Source organism: Sylvia atricapilla, chromosome 4 (assembly GCF_009819655.1).
Source record: "Sylvia atricapilla isolate bSylAtr1 chromosome 4, bSylAtr1.pri, whole genome shotgun sequence".
NCBI lineage: Eukaryota > Metazoa > Chordata > Aves > Passeriformes > Sylviidae > Sylvia > Sylvia atricapilla.
Genome location: NC_089143.1, coordinates 69,071,548 through 69,082,292, shown reverse-complemented (window position 1 = coordinate 69,082,292; position 10,745 = coordinate 69,071,548). Strand labels below are relative to the sequence as shown.

At 44.2% G+C, this 10,745-nt stretch overlaps 1 protein-coding gene across 1 annotated transcript; it reads right to left on the bottom strand.

The window, feature by feature from the left end:
* Positions 1-7,172: 7,172 nt before the first annotated feature.
* Positions 7,173-8,573, bottom strand: LOC136359981 (growth-regulated alpha protein-like). The gene is made up of 4 exons (XM_066316859.1): positions 8,331-8,573; positions 8,081-8,207; positions 7,927-8,010; positions 7,173-7,561 (listed from the first exon to the last, which is right to left on the bottom strand). Exons 1-4 carry the CDS (start codon positions 8,386-8,388, stop codon positions 7,543-7,545), a joined length of 288 nt encoding a protein of 95 aa, XP_066172956.1. The 5' UTR covers positions 8,389-8,573; the 3' UTR covers positions 7,173-7,542.
* Positions 8,574-10,745: the final 2,172 nt, after the last annotated feature.

Sequence of the window (10,745 nt, the reverse complement as noted above, 5' to 3'; positions counted from 1 at the left end):
CGGCCCCGCCTAATAGGAAAATCCAAGGACTTCCATGGTGCACCGCTCCAAACCGAAGTGCAGCTGCCGGCAAACGGACCCAAAAGCCGCGATCCAGCACAAAATCCAGATAAAAGGGAGACACTACAACAACGAAAAGACCCTCAGCTACCTAAGGACTGAATTATGCTTCTGCCACCTCGCCATAACCACAAAAGACTGGGAAAAGGTGACACCCCTAGACCACACGAGCCCAGGGGAGTTCCTGGGGATTCCCCTAGGCTGGAATTCCCGATTCTGCGGCGAGAGCAGCAGATTCCACTGGCATCTCATCCTCAGCGGCGGCCCGGACAAGAACGGCGACAGGAGCGGCGACAGCGCAGGCGACCCCTCGAGTTCCCCCTTGAAAGAGCTGACTAATAAAGGCCTTTCAAAGGAGCAGGTCTCCTGGCCCATTTTTGACACCAAACACGGGCTTAGGCTGCAGCCTTCGGTTCCCGTGAGCTGCTGTTCCCGTCACAGGTTGGAGTGGGCAGACGGAGAGCTCCACGGACAAGCATCCGTGCCCCTCATAGTTATTCCCTGCACCCTCGTGTTTTCTGAGGGGGATGTCTCATGGAATTGCTTGCAACTTGCATATTGGTGCCTTCTTGTCACGTTCTATGGCAGATTTTATAATAAAAACATCGTCTGTGCACAGTGAAAGAAGAAAACAAACCAAGACCTGAAATAGCATACAAAAAGCATGCCAAAGTAATAATAGCGCCCTCACCAGCCTACTGACAGTGGGAAAATTCCTTTATAAAGTTGGGAAAAGCTTTGGAAAGATGTGCCAACTTAGAGAGGCTTCTTGTTCTGCTATGGTCCTGGCAAAGTTTTTGATGAGTTAGGTGTTTCCAAAAGGAATGTGGCTCAGGTGTCAGTCAAATAGCAGGTGTGTGTGTGGGCAGTGTGGACAGAGACCATGGGATTATTATAAAGAAGAACTTTTTAAAAGTCAGCTAAGTAAGGCATGGAAGTGGGGTTTAACAAGGCAACTATACAACAGTAGGCTTTTAACTAATAGTTTGTTTCAACAACAGTTGTAATTATTTGCAATGTAAACTTTAAACCACCTTGTAGTGTAAGTTTTAAGCTACCCTTTGTATAAGTTATAAATTGTTTTCTTAGTATAGTAGAATTTGCAATCCTTTAACAAAGGGGAAGTGTGACTAACAGACTAAGGGGCTTTACAAAAATATTTTGGAAAAATGCTCACTTTGGGGTTTTGTAGTAACTGAGAGAGAGGGGGCCGTGATAGGTGTTAAGGCATGTTACACTTAAAAAGTTGTGAGATGGTTAAGAAGAGGCTTGCAAAATGTATGCTGACTAACAAAATATATATGCTTGCTTAAGGAAACTATATAACAAAAAATAATGCTAGTGGAAAAAGATATTTTAAAAAGAAGAATAGGAGACTGGAGAGACATCAGAAGACCACCTCGAACCACCTCCCCAACAGATCTTCAAAAACCACAACTGCTGATTATGAAGAAAAGCAAGTAGAAAATAACTGAAAATTTGGGGAAGTGAAGTGCCTAGAAAGGTATAAGAGAGCACTGAGAGCTGAATGTGTGCGTTGCTTGTGGCGGAGACCCCTCGCACACCAGCACTGTGATTTGCTCACTCTCTTTATTGAACAAATTCATAAATTTTCTCTATTACTTGATGCATTGTCAAGTCTAGCCTTTCATTTATCTCACTACTGTGAGTAGTAACAACCTTTTCTATACAGTGACAGTCTCCAAATTCTATCAGATATCTGCAGAAGCGCGTGCTATTTTGACTTTTTCACTGATTTTCATCACTAGTCAAACAAACCAGGTAGCCCATTGGAACAGCAAGGAACTCAAAATGAGCTCTAAATTTGAGCAGATTCTGCTCAGACTTTGCAATTTTGCAGTGTGGTTCAGATCAGCTGAATTTGTAATAGTGAGGAGTATTTGCTTTGCCACCACTGTGACTCATTATAGGAGTCAGCAGGAGTGACAGTGAGATGTCTAGTTGGTGCTTGAGCTCCCTGACAGGACAACAACAGCAGGGAACAGGGATTTTCAGCCTTAGGAAGCTTCTCTTAAACTTGATTGAGATCCATACCTAATTGGGTTTAACTTGTGTTTTGGGTTATTCTAAAAGAAGCATTAAGAATTACAGACGTTGCCAAAAATTCTAGTGTGGAGTCTAACCACACATTACAAATTCTGTGTGATAATTGATCTTCCTGTGGATCTTACATTAAAGCTTATTCTATTGAAGGAAAAAAAAAGAAAATCACAAATTAAAATCCTTTTTTTTTTTTTTTCCGATAAAAAATTATCAAAACAAACCCAGCATTTTATGTAGCATTTACTTGGGTATGCCGATAGAATTAGCACTGCTACTGAAGCAGTAGATGCCTTTATGAATTTACAACAAATCCACACTGAAGTTCCAGCAATCCTCATATGTATTATGCCCATCCTCTTGTCACTTGCAAATCGTTCTTCATTATGACTTTGGTTTTGATAGATCTACTCACCAGATTACTTAAATGCTTGGGATAACACTCATTTATAGACAGTCCCAGAAAATAACTTCACCCTAAGTCAGTCACATAACCAAAAAAACCTCCAGAAATTATGTCAGGTCACAATTTTCAATGTACTTTTCATGTTAACAGTTCAGCAAAGATACTGTATTGCTGATGTTATCTATTTAAGCTCCTCTAACATCGTGGCATTTTCTTTATTGAAAGTGTGTGTATGTATTTTTCCAAATCATATTGAAAATAGTGTAGACTCCAAGAGAGTTACACACGTATTACGGTTGGTATTCCCTTCTGTATCTTCACAGTGTTACTTTATTCTTTGTGGGAAATTAGACACACTGTAGCAGTAGTGTCCCACAGCTGCAGAGTTCCTCACTCTTCGTATTTGGTTTTGGGGTTGAGTTTTTTGTTTGTGTGAAAAACGAGATTCACATTTTTTGTAAATTTTAAGAAATAGGTTTAATAAAAGATAAGACAATTAGGAGATAAAAAAGCAAAGTACGGCTGGCCGGGTGACTTCACTCAGCCAAGCCCACAACCTGCTATTTCATAGACTTTCTTTAAATACCCTTTCTATTGTATCAATCTGTTGAATATTCATATTTTTCCATAAACTAGTTTCCGTGTTCCAGGGACTGTTTTGCATGGCCCCTCCTTGGGTCCGCCTTTTTAGAGCATTTGTGTTTCTTGGCTGTGTCCTAATTATCACCTCCAGACTGGGCCTTGGTCCGTGCTTTCTTCAGATGGGAGATGCTGATAGCTGGTGTATCAATAGCAGAGTCTTTACATCTTCACTGGATGTTATCCCAGCCAAAAAGACAGTTTAAGCATACTATATCACTACTACCACTATGCCTAATTTTCTTTACTAACAGCAGAAATAAAAACTATATATCCTTACCACAAAATTATTAATCATATAGCACACACCTTGCGAAAAGCTAACTTTATAATAGGCATTTATAACAAATTGTTCACTGGACGTTATCCCAGCCAAACAGACAGTTTAAGCATACTATATCACTACTACCACTGTGCCTAATTTTCTTTACTAACAGCAGAAATAAAAACTTATATCCTTACCACAAAGTTATTAATCATATGGCGCACACCTTGCGAAAAGCCAACTTTATAATAGGCATTTATAACATTTGTTTTGGTGTTTTTTGTCGGTTTGCCTTTGTTTTTCAACAGCAGAAAGTTTGTGTCCATCAGAGATTTGAAAGTCTCTACCTTTTCCTTGCTGGACTTGCTTGTTTTTTTTCTGTCAGGCAAGGACCGATGGCTGCTTCCCGTGTTTTCATTCTGGCACAGGTGTTTCGTTCAGAGCGAGCGGTGGAATGGCGAAGGTGGAGGTGAGTGGCTGTAAAAAGCCGAACAACCTGGGGTCCGCCCCGAGGGGCGATGGCCGGGGAGCCGAGCCTGCCGTCCCCTCAGGAGTTTCTCGCCCTTTTGCCCGCAGCGCCCTTCCCGCCACGGCGTGAAGGGGACCAGGAGGACGAGAAGGAAGGTGCCAAGGGGAAAACTCCCCGGTCGGCGCCGCGAGCAGCGCTGCTGGCGCTCTGCAGCCGGTCCGGGGCGCCGGGAGGAAGGTGAATGAAGATGCTCCCAGCCCTGAGCAGCAGCGCCGAGCGGGAGAAGAAGCCCGTGGTGCAGCCGTGTCAGTCAGACCCCACAGCTGGAGGCGGCGCCGCAACCAAGGGACAACGGGAAGAGCCGGGACAAGCGGCGAGATCCAGGTGACGGCGGGGCGGGCGGAGATGAGGGCGGGAGAAGCTCGTCCTTAGGGTAAATCTCCGGAGTCGGAGCTTTGTGTGTGAAAACCTGTATGCCATTTCTTTTTTGTGCCGAGTATTTTCTGCAGAGGGCATAGGAACCTGACTGCGGAAACTCCTTTAAGTGTAGCCACTCCACTTGCAATGTGTTCAGCTACTTTAATCAAATAGCAGTGGTGAAAACCCCTAAACTCTATAATAATTGATGCTGTCTTGGTGGGTGATAACTTCTCTTTCTGTGTGGAGGAGGATAGTGAGCTCAGATCCGTGGAGCAAGATGTTTGGCCGGGTTTTTGCAGAAGCAGGTGTTCCTCTATTTTTAATGTTAAATGGAATATATTTTTAACATGTATTTTCCCCTTTTCCTGCCTTCCTAGATAGGTCTTTACAAATGTCTGACATGTTATTCAGATGGTGAAAGTAATGATTTTTGAGTATCCTTGCAGAGTAAGCGTGTTTATTTTCTCCAAGAAAGCATTTTGCTTCCATAGTCTGCAGCTATGGAGAAATAAACAATTTCCTAGTCATTCTTCCAAGTATTTTATAAATGTTTTCAGTTCATCAAGTTCATTAACAATATAACACAAAATATGCTATTTATTCAAAGATGGAACTTTACGTGGAAACCAAACTCTCTTTGCAGTTCCATGGGGTAAAAAAACCCAAACCAAACAATTTCAAGTGTTAAACATAGTTTTAAGTTGCAATGATAGGCTTACTGTGACTTTGTACATTTGACTTATCTACAGGCGCTTATGTGAATCTCTTAGGCTGCAGTGAAAATTAACTTTATTTGTGCTGAATATCTTGGGAATTTCAAAGAACAGATGATAACAATTCATGAGCCCCATGAGGACTTTAAAACTCTGAAAGGCTTTTGATGTGTGCTGTTTTACTATAATTTTTTCTTGGGCAATGTACTTTCCTCCTGAAAGCTGGGTGGGAGGCAAAAGTCCGGAGTTGCACAAGATATTTCCATTGCTTTTTTAGTAGATTAACTTGCATCTGAAGAAAAACATATGACATAGACCAGAAGGGAAGAATTGTAGAAGCTTTTACTGAGCCATGGTTTTCAAAAATAGCATATGAAATAGGCATCTATTCCTGCAGGTAAATGATACTTTTCAGCTTTTGAAAGAATCTGGTTACCATCAGTGTTTTAGTCACAGTCTTTGGTGTGTACTAGACAGGGAAAGTGAAAAATCTGCCATATTTTGCAGATATCTGCTGCTCTGATGAAGTGAAGCTGGATGTAGCTCTCTCTGGAATCTACGCTGTTCCTGAGACAGACGTGATGTAACAGGGCAATGTGGTTGGGGCATTTCAGACAGACACCATTCTGAGGTGAAAAGCTATTATGTGTGCAGACACTGGAGATCACTGAGAGGTGGCCAGTGCAGGCAGAACTTTCTCAAGGTGCTGAAGAAGGAGCAATCATTTCAGGTCACCTTTAAATGGCAGGAAAAAAAATGGTGACAAGGAAACAGAAGAACATTTCACACTTTCTAGCCATGGGTGTGTAAAGGAGACAGATTTCCATACAGCTTAATTTGTGTGTCCCGTGCTCTGGGGATGAGCCAGCTTCCCTCAGGTGTCACAGGAGAACACTCATGACTCACCCATGTCAGCAAGCCCAGGATGTGGTTGTGCCTTCAGATAAGTTTTTGTTGGATTTTGTGCACAAACAGCCATTGATTTGTCTGCCACTAAACAAGTACCATATACCCAGTAATGGAAGAGATTGTTTGTGCTAGAAATGTGCACTGAAGAATCCAAACAAGGGGATTCTTGGCTTTTAGAAGTGTCAGAGGGCTGGGACCTGAACAATTTTTTTCTAGAAACAAATTTACGCTTGCAAATTTTTACTGTTTCTTACCATAGCAAACACTGTTACCCCCTCCTACCCAGTAAGATGGGTTTAACTTTAAACACAGTCCACTTCAGGGTAAACCAGAACAGAAATTCTTGCAGATTGCAGGGATGTGCATGGGTTCAATCCATCCATCCCGGGGTTAATCTCTCTTCATATCAGCAGCTGAGATCAGCTTCACATCAGAGGGTTTAAGTATTGTGCCTCTGAATACAGAAGCACGTTTGCTTGGTCTAAAGTGCACCTGACACTTCAGAGAGAACTGATCTGCAGATGTGTCCAGTAATCCCTGGGTACACAGAGGTCACTGCTTCCCTGCATCCCACCAGCCCAACTGACACAGGTACATGGGTCCATTTAATACAGAGTTCACAAAAACACAGAATATTTTTCAACAGGAAAATATGTATTTCATCATATACTTCATTACATTATCATGAGAAATCCACCTCTTTACAATACAATTTTCCAAAGCAGAATAATGAAATGTAGTTATTCTTTATGAGTTATGACAGTATGCCATACAAGTAGACACAAAATGTCTAAGTGTCTCCAGAACATTTACTGTTCCTTTAGATCTTGTTCATAAATACCAAATACTTTAATGTAAACTCTTTAAAAACAAACCAACTAAACAACATTAACTGATAAAAAACAAACCAGTCATGGCACAAACCCCTACAATTTCACAGAAATTATTAAACTCTTTTAAGTAATGAATAGAGGCAAAACGTTCCAAGGGCAAAATTTGTGATTTCATTAGATAGTATCTTGTGAAAAAAGGTACAAGGCATTCTGCTTTAAAGTCTAGTAAGCTGGAGCAGGAAGAGATTCAGCAAAACATTCTTGCTGGAACCAGGTTTTATTCCCATGTAATCCTGGACAGGCAGTGAAATGTTAAGTGCTAGACAGCACTCTTGTTATTCCTGACAGAAGGACTACCCCCAATCACTGGCTCAATCCATTCAAACCTCTCCTGAAGACATTTGCAAAATCATCTTCATGATGCGCCCATCTTCTTTTCAGATATTAATGCTGTTTTTTAAGAACTTACTGGCAAATAGTATTTGGCAAGAAGGAGCTTGCACAAGGGTGGAGCAAATTGAAAATGTTGCTGAGAAGTGTCCAGCAAAGCTTGTCTTATCAAATGGATTCAATCACTTTATCTCAGTCAATAAAAATGTGCATAGGATTAGGCAATAACAAGTATGAGCAGAGGGAATGAAATATAAAACATCTGATCTACAAACTCCCTGATCAAAACTAGAGAGTTGAGCTACTGTGTTCTCATAGCGTCTGTTTCCTGGTATCTTGTGGCAAACAGGTAACTTCATTCCAAGATGTTCCTTCCCTCAGAGCTTGCTGGATGAACTGTAATAGGCAGAATTCAAATTGTAAAGGCAGTCAGGAAATTTTTCCTGATAATAAATGCAGATAATAAATTCCATAGGAGGTGTGGAAAATACAATGACGATGGAACATACTGTGGCTAGATCTGCAATGAGTCAGGCATTTGCCGAGGATACTCTCCCTGACAACCTGCTGGGTTATCTCTTCCCCAACGAAGAAACCACTTATTGGATGCATTTTTTGGCGTAACTAACCAGATTTCCCTACAGGAATCAATAGCCGAATTCGGCTCATTATTCTTGCCCCTCTAAAAGCTAAGTTTGTGTAAGCCCCTCTAAAAGCTAAGTTTGGCCCCAAGCGCTAGTGACAGCTGACCCTGCAGGTACCTGCGGAGGATCCTGGTGACCAGGAGCTTGACCCAGGGCGCGGCGGGGTTCAGGCAGACCATCTGTCCCTGCTTCGTCGTGGCTCTGCGGGCGAGACGGGAGAGGGTGATGCCGGGCCCGGGTCGGTGGGCAGGGGCCGGGGCCGGGCACTTACATGACTTCGGGCACGGCGCAGTGCGGCCCCTCGGCGACGAACTCCAGGCGGGCCAGGCGCCGCGGCGGGATCACCCCGGACACGCTCCGCACGCAGCGACAGCGCAGCTCCCCGGCCAGCGGCGCACCTGGCAGGCGGGACCAGCCCTCTGAGCCTCGGCTCCGGGGCCCCCGAAACCCGCCCGGCCCCCCGCGCACCCCTGCCGAGGCCCGGCCGAGGACGGATGGGTAACCCCGGCTCGACGGCTTACCCTGGCACAGAAGGGCGGCGGCCAGGAGGAGGAGGAGGAGGCGGAGATGCGGGTTCATGGCTGGTGCTGGCGGCGGAGAGGGGGCAGGAGCCGGCGGGGAGGCCCCCTTTCTCTCCCGTGCTTTTATTCTCTGCCGAGAGCTGCCGGGGAATTTCCCGGATTGGAGCCGGGGGACAGTGGCCCATTGGCCCCTTTCCAGCGGTGGGTGTGGGACTCTAAAGGAGCAGGGCGGAGAGAGAAGAGCGGCCGCTCCCGACACAGAGGCTTCAGGTCTGGGAGCGAAGGAAGCGTGGCACTGCACCGTCCCGAGAATCGCCCAGGGCCTGCGGGGACCCCATTCTCTGAAAAGAGCTGAGGCTTTTTTGAGGAGATTCTCTGTTAGCTTTCAGGGCGCAACGTGTTGAGCCAAATGGGAATTTGGTTCTGGAGCTCACCTTGCTGCCTAACCGTGTGCAACCACACACTCTTTTTCTGTGGACATTGCTCCCCCTTTTTTACCTAGCTTTTGAAAACGGGAAATCTTTTTTTCCTGCAACTAGGAGACCCTCAGATTTCCATACCTACACTCCACTAGTGAGCACCTTCTGTTCTGCTCCTCTGCACACATAGGTCACTCTCTTTTTCTTCATTCCCGTCAAAGCATTTTTGCTAAATTCAGTTATGAAGAATGAAAATAGCAGTTTTCTATGAGCTATTAATGAAAATGAGATGTAGGTTTTCTAAATTTTATTTACACATAGGTTTAGATCAGTTATGATCAGCACGCTTCCTTTTGTAATAAGTTTTTCTAAGAAATATAATATTGCACTTTATTTGTCTTGGTTTAGGGGGGTTTTTTTTGTAGTCGTTCTGGTTTTTTTCACAGACATTTGTGAACATGAGCAGGGTTCAGCAAATCAAGTAGTTCCAGGGTCAGGCTGCCGTGTGTCTTGTCCCATCTGCCTGAATGCCTTAGATTATAAGATACAGCATGTAAAGCAGTCCTAGCAAGGGATCAAGTAGATAGCAAGCTGATGGGACACAAAAACTGTCATTCCTGCACTCCATCATCTACAGCTCAGCTGCTTCATACAGCTGCTGTCTTAGTCCCTCGGGAGATCAGCACTGCAGGAAGATGGTATGTCACAAACAAATGGTGATTGCCCCATGTTATCAGGAAATATCTAATGACTAATTTGGACCCCTTTCCAGATTCAGCTTGGTAATGACATCCTTGGGAGCAGCTGGCTTTTAGCTTGCCCTTAAAAGGAAGTTACATGGTCAGTTCAGGGGCAGCCACTAATTAGAAACCTTCACTGGCATCCCTTGAGGTCTCTTGAGATCATGGAAGTGGAATCACCATTCCCTCCAGGTTATAGCCACACAAGCCTTGGACTGTGAGTTCCCCATATGGCTGTCCCAAGGAAGTGCCATGTTCTTTGCAGGAAGAAGGATTTGCCCAGCTGTAGTAACCTAAGGCAATAAGCAGGTAAGATTATGCACAGATAATCTGCTTCAGGTCATTGCAGCTATCACTGGCAGATCCAGCTCAGCTCTGGGGATCAGATCACTCATTGTCACTCATGCAGAGTCAAGATTGCACATTGTTCTTGGATGGTACACGTGAGTAAGGACAGTTTACGTGACAGCACTTGGCTTTATTCTTGCATGACTGCTCACAAGAACTGACCCATCAGACTCATTCCACTGTGGTTACTGCTGAGGAAATTCCAGAAGTCTCCTGGGGTCTGGAGTGTGAGACTGTTTTTAGACATGGAGCAGCAATGTGTGAAAGTCTGCAGGCAGCTCTCCCTCAGAGTAATGTGTCAAGAAGAGGAGCAGTAAGGTCATGGACATGTTGCGGTGCAGCAGATGGTACAGAGCCTGGTCCTCTGAGTCAGTACTTGCACAAATCAGCCTGGAACAAGGGAAATGGGTGTCTCTCTGACGATTTCAACACGCAAGACCATCTGCCTGAGCAAGGCTTTGTATGTGCCAATTTCAGGTTTCTTCTGTAGAACTGTAAGGTCTCTTCAGTCAGGATGACAGCAGCAACTAGGCTGAGCTGGGGAGTAACTCTCTTGAGTTATACCCTTTGCTCTGTTTCCCTTTACCAGCTTTGGCAAAATTCCCTAGCAAGTACAGAAAAGATAGGGAATAGACAGCATCACTTTAGAATGCTGAAATTTTCCCTGCCTGCTGCCCTATCTCTTTCATTATAGATAAGTTTGTCATGCACTGATTGCAGGTGGTACAGACAGAATCATGGAGTGGTTTGGATTAGAAGGAGACCTTGAAGATTGTCTTGAATTAAGTTTAAATTAGATATTGTGAGTGCTGGTGTCAGTGTAGCTGGGACAGAACTCACCACAATGTTTGTATTTGCCTCACTGAAGCTCCCATTCAAGTCACCCACCTCTTTAGAGGAAGCTGCTG

Bases quoted from the DNA above. Each gene is read 5' to 3' on its own strand.
- LOC136359981 (XM_066316859.1), bottom strand. From the start codon at position 8,388: ATGAACCCGCATCTCCGCCTCCTCCTCCTCCTCCTGGCCGCCGCCCTT. The intron at 8,208-8,330 runs GTAAGCCGTCGA...CCCGCCTGCCAG, and splicing joins CGCCGCCCTTCTGTGCCAGG to GTGCGCCGCTGGCCGGGGAG. The intron at 8,011-8,080 runs GTAAGTGCCCGG...TCTCGCCCGCAG, and splicing joins TGCGCCGTGCCCGAAGTCAT to AGCCACGACGAAGCAGGGAC.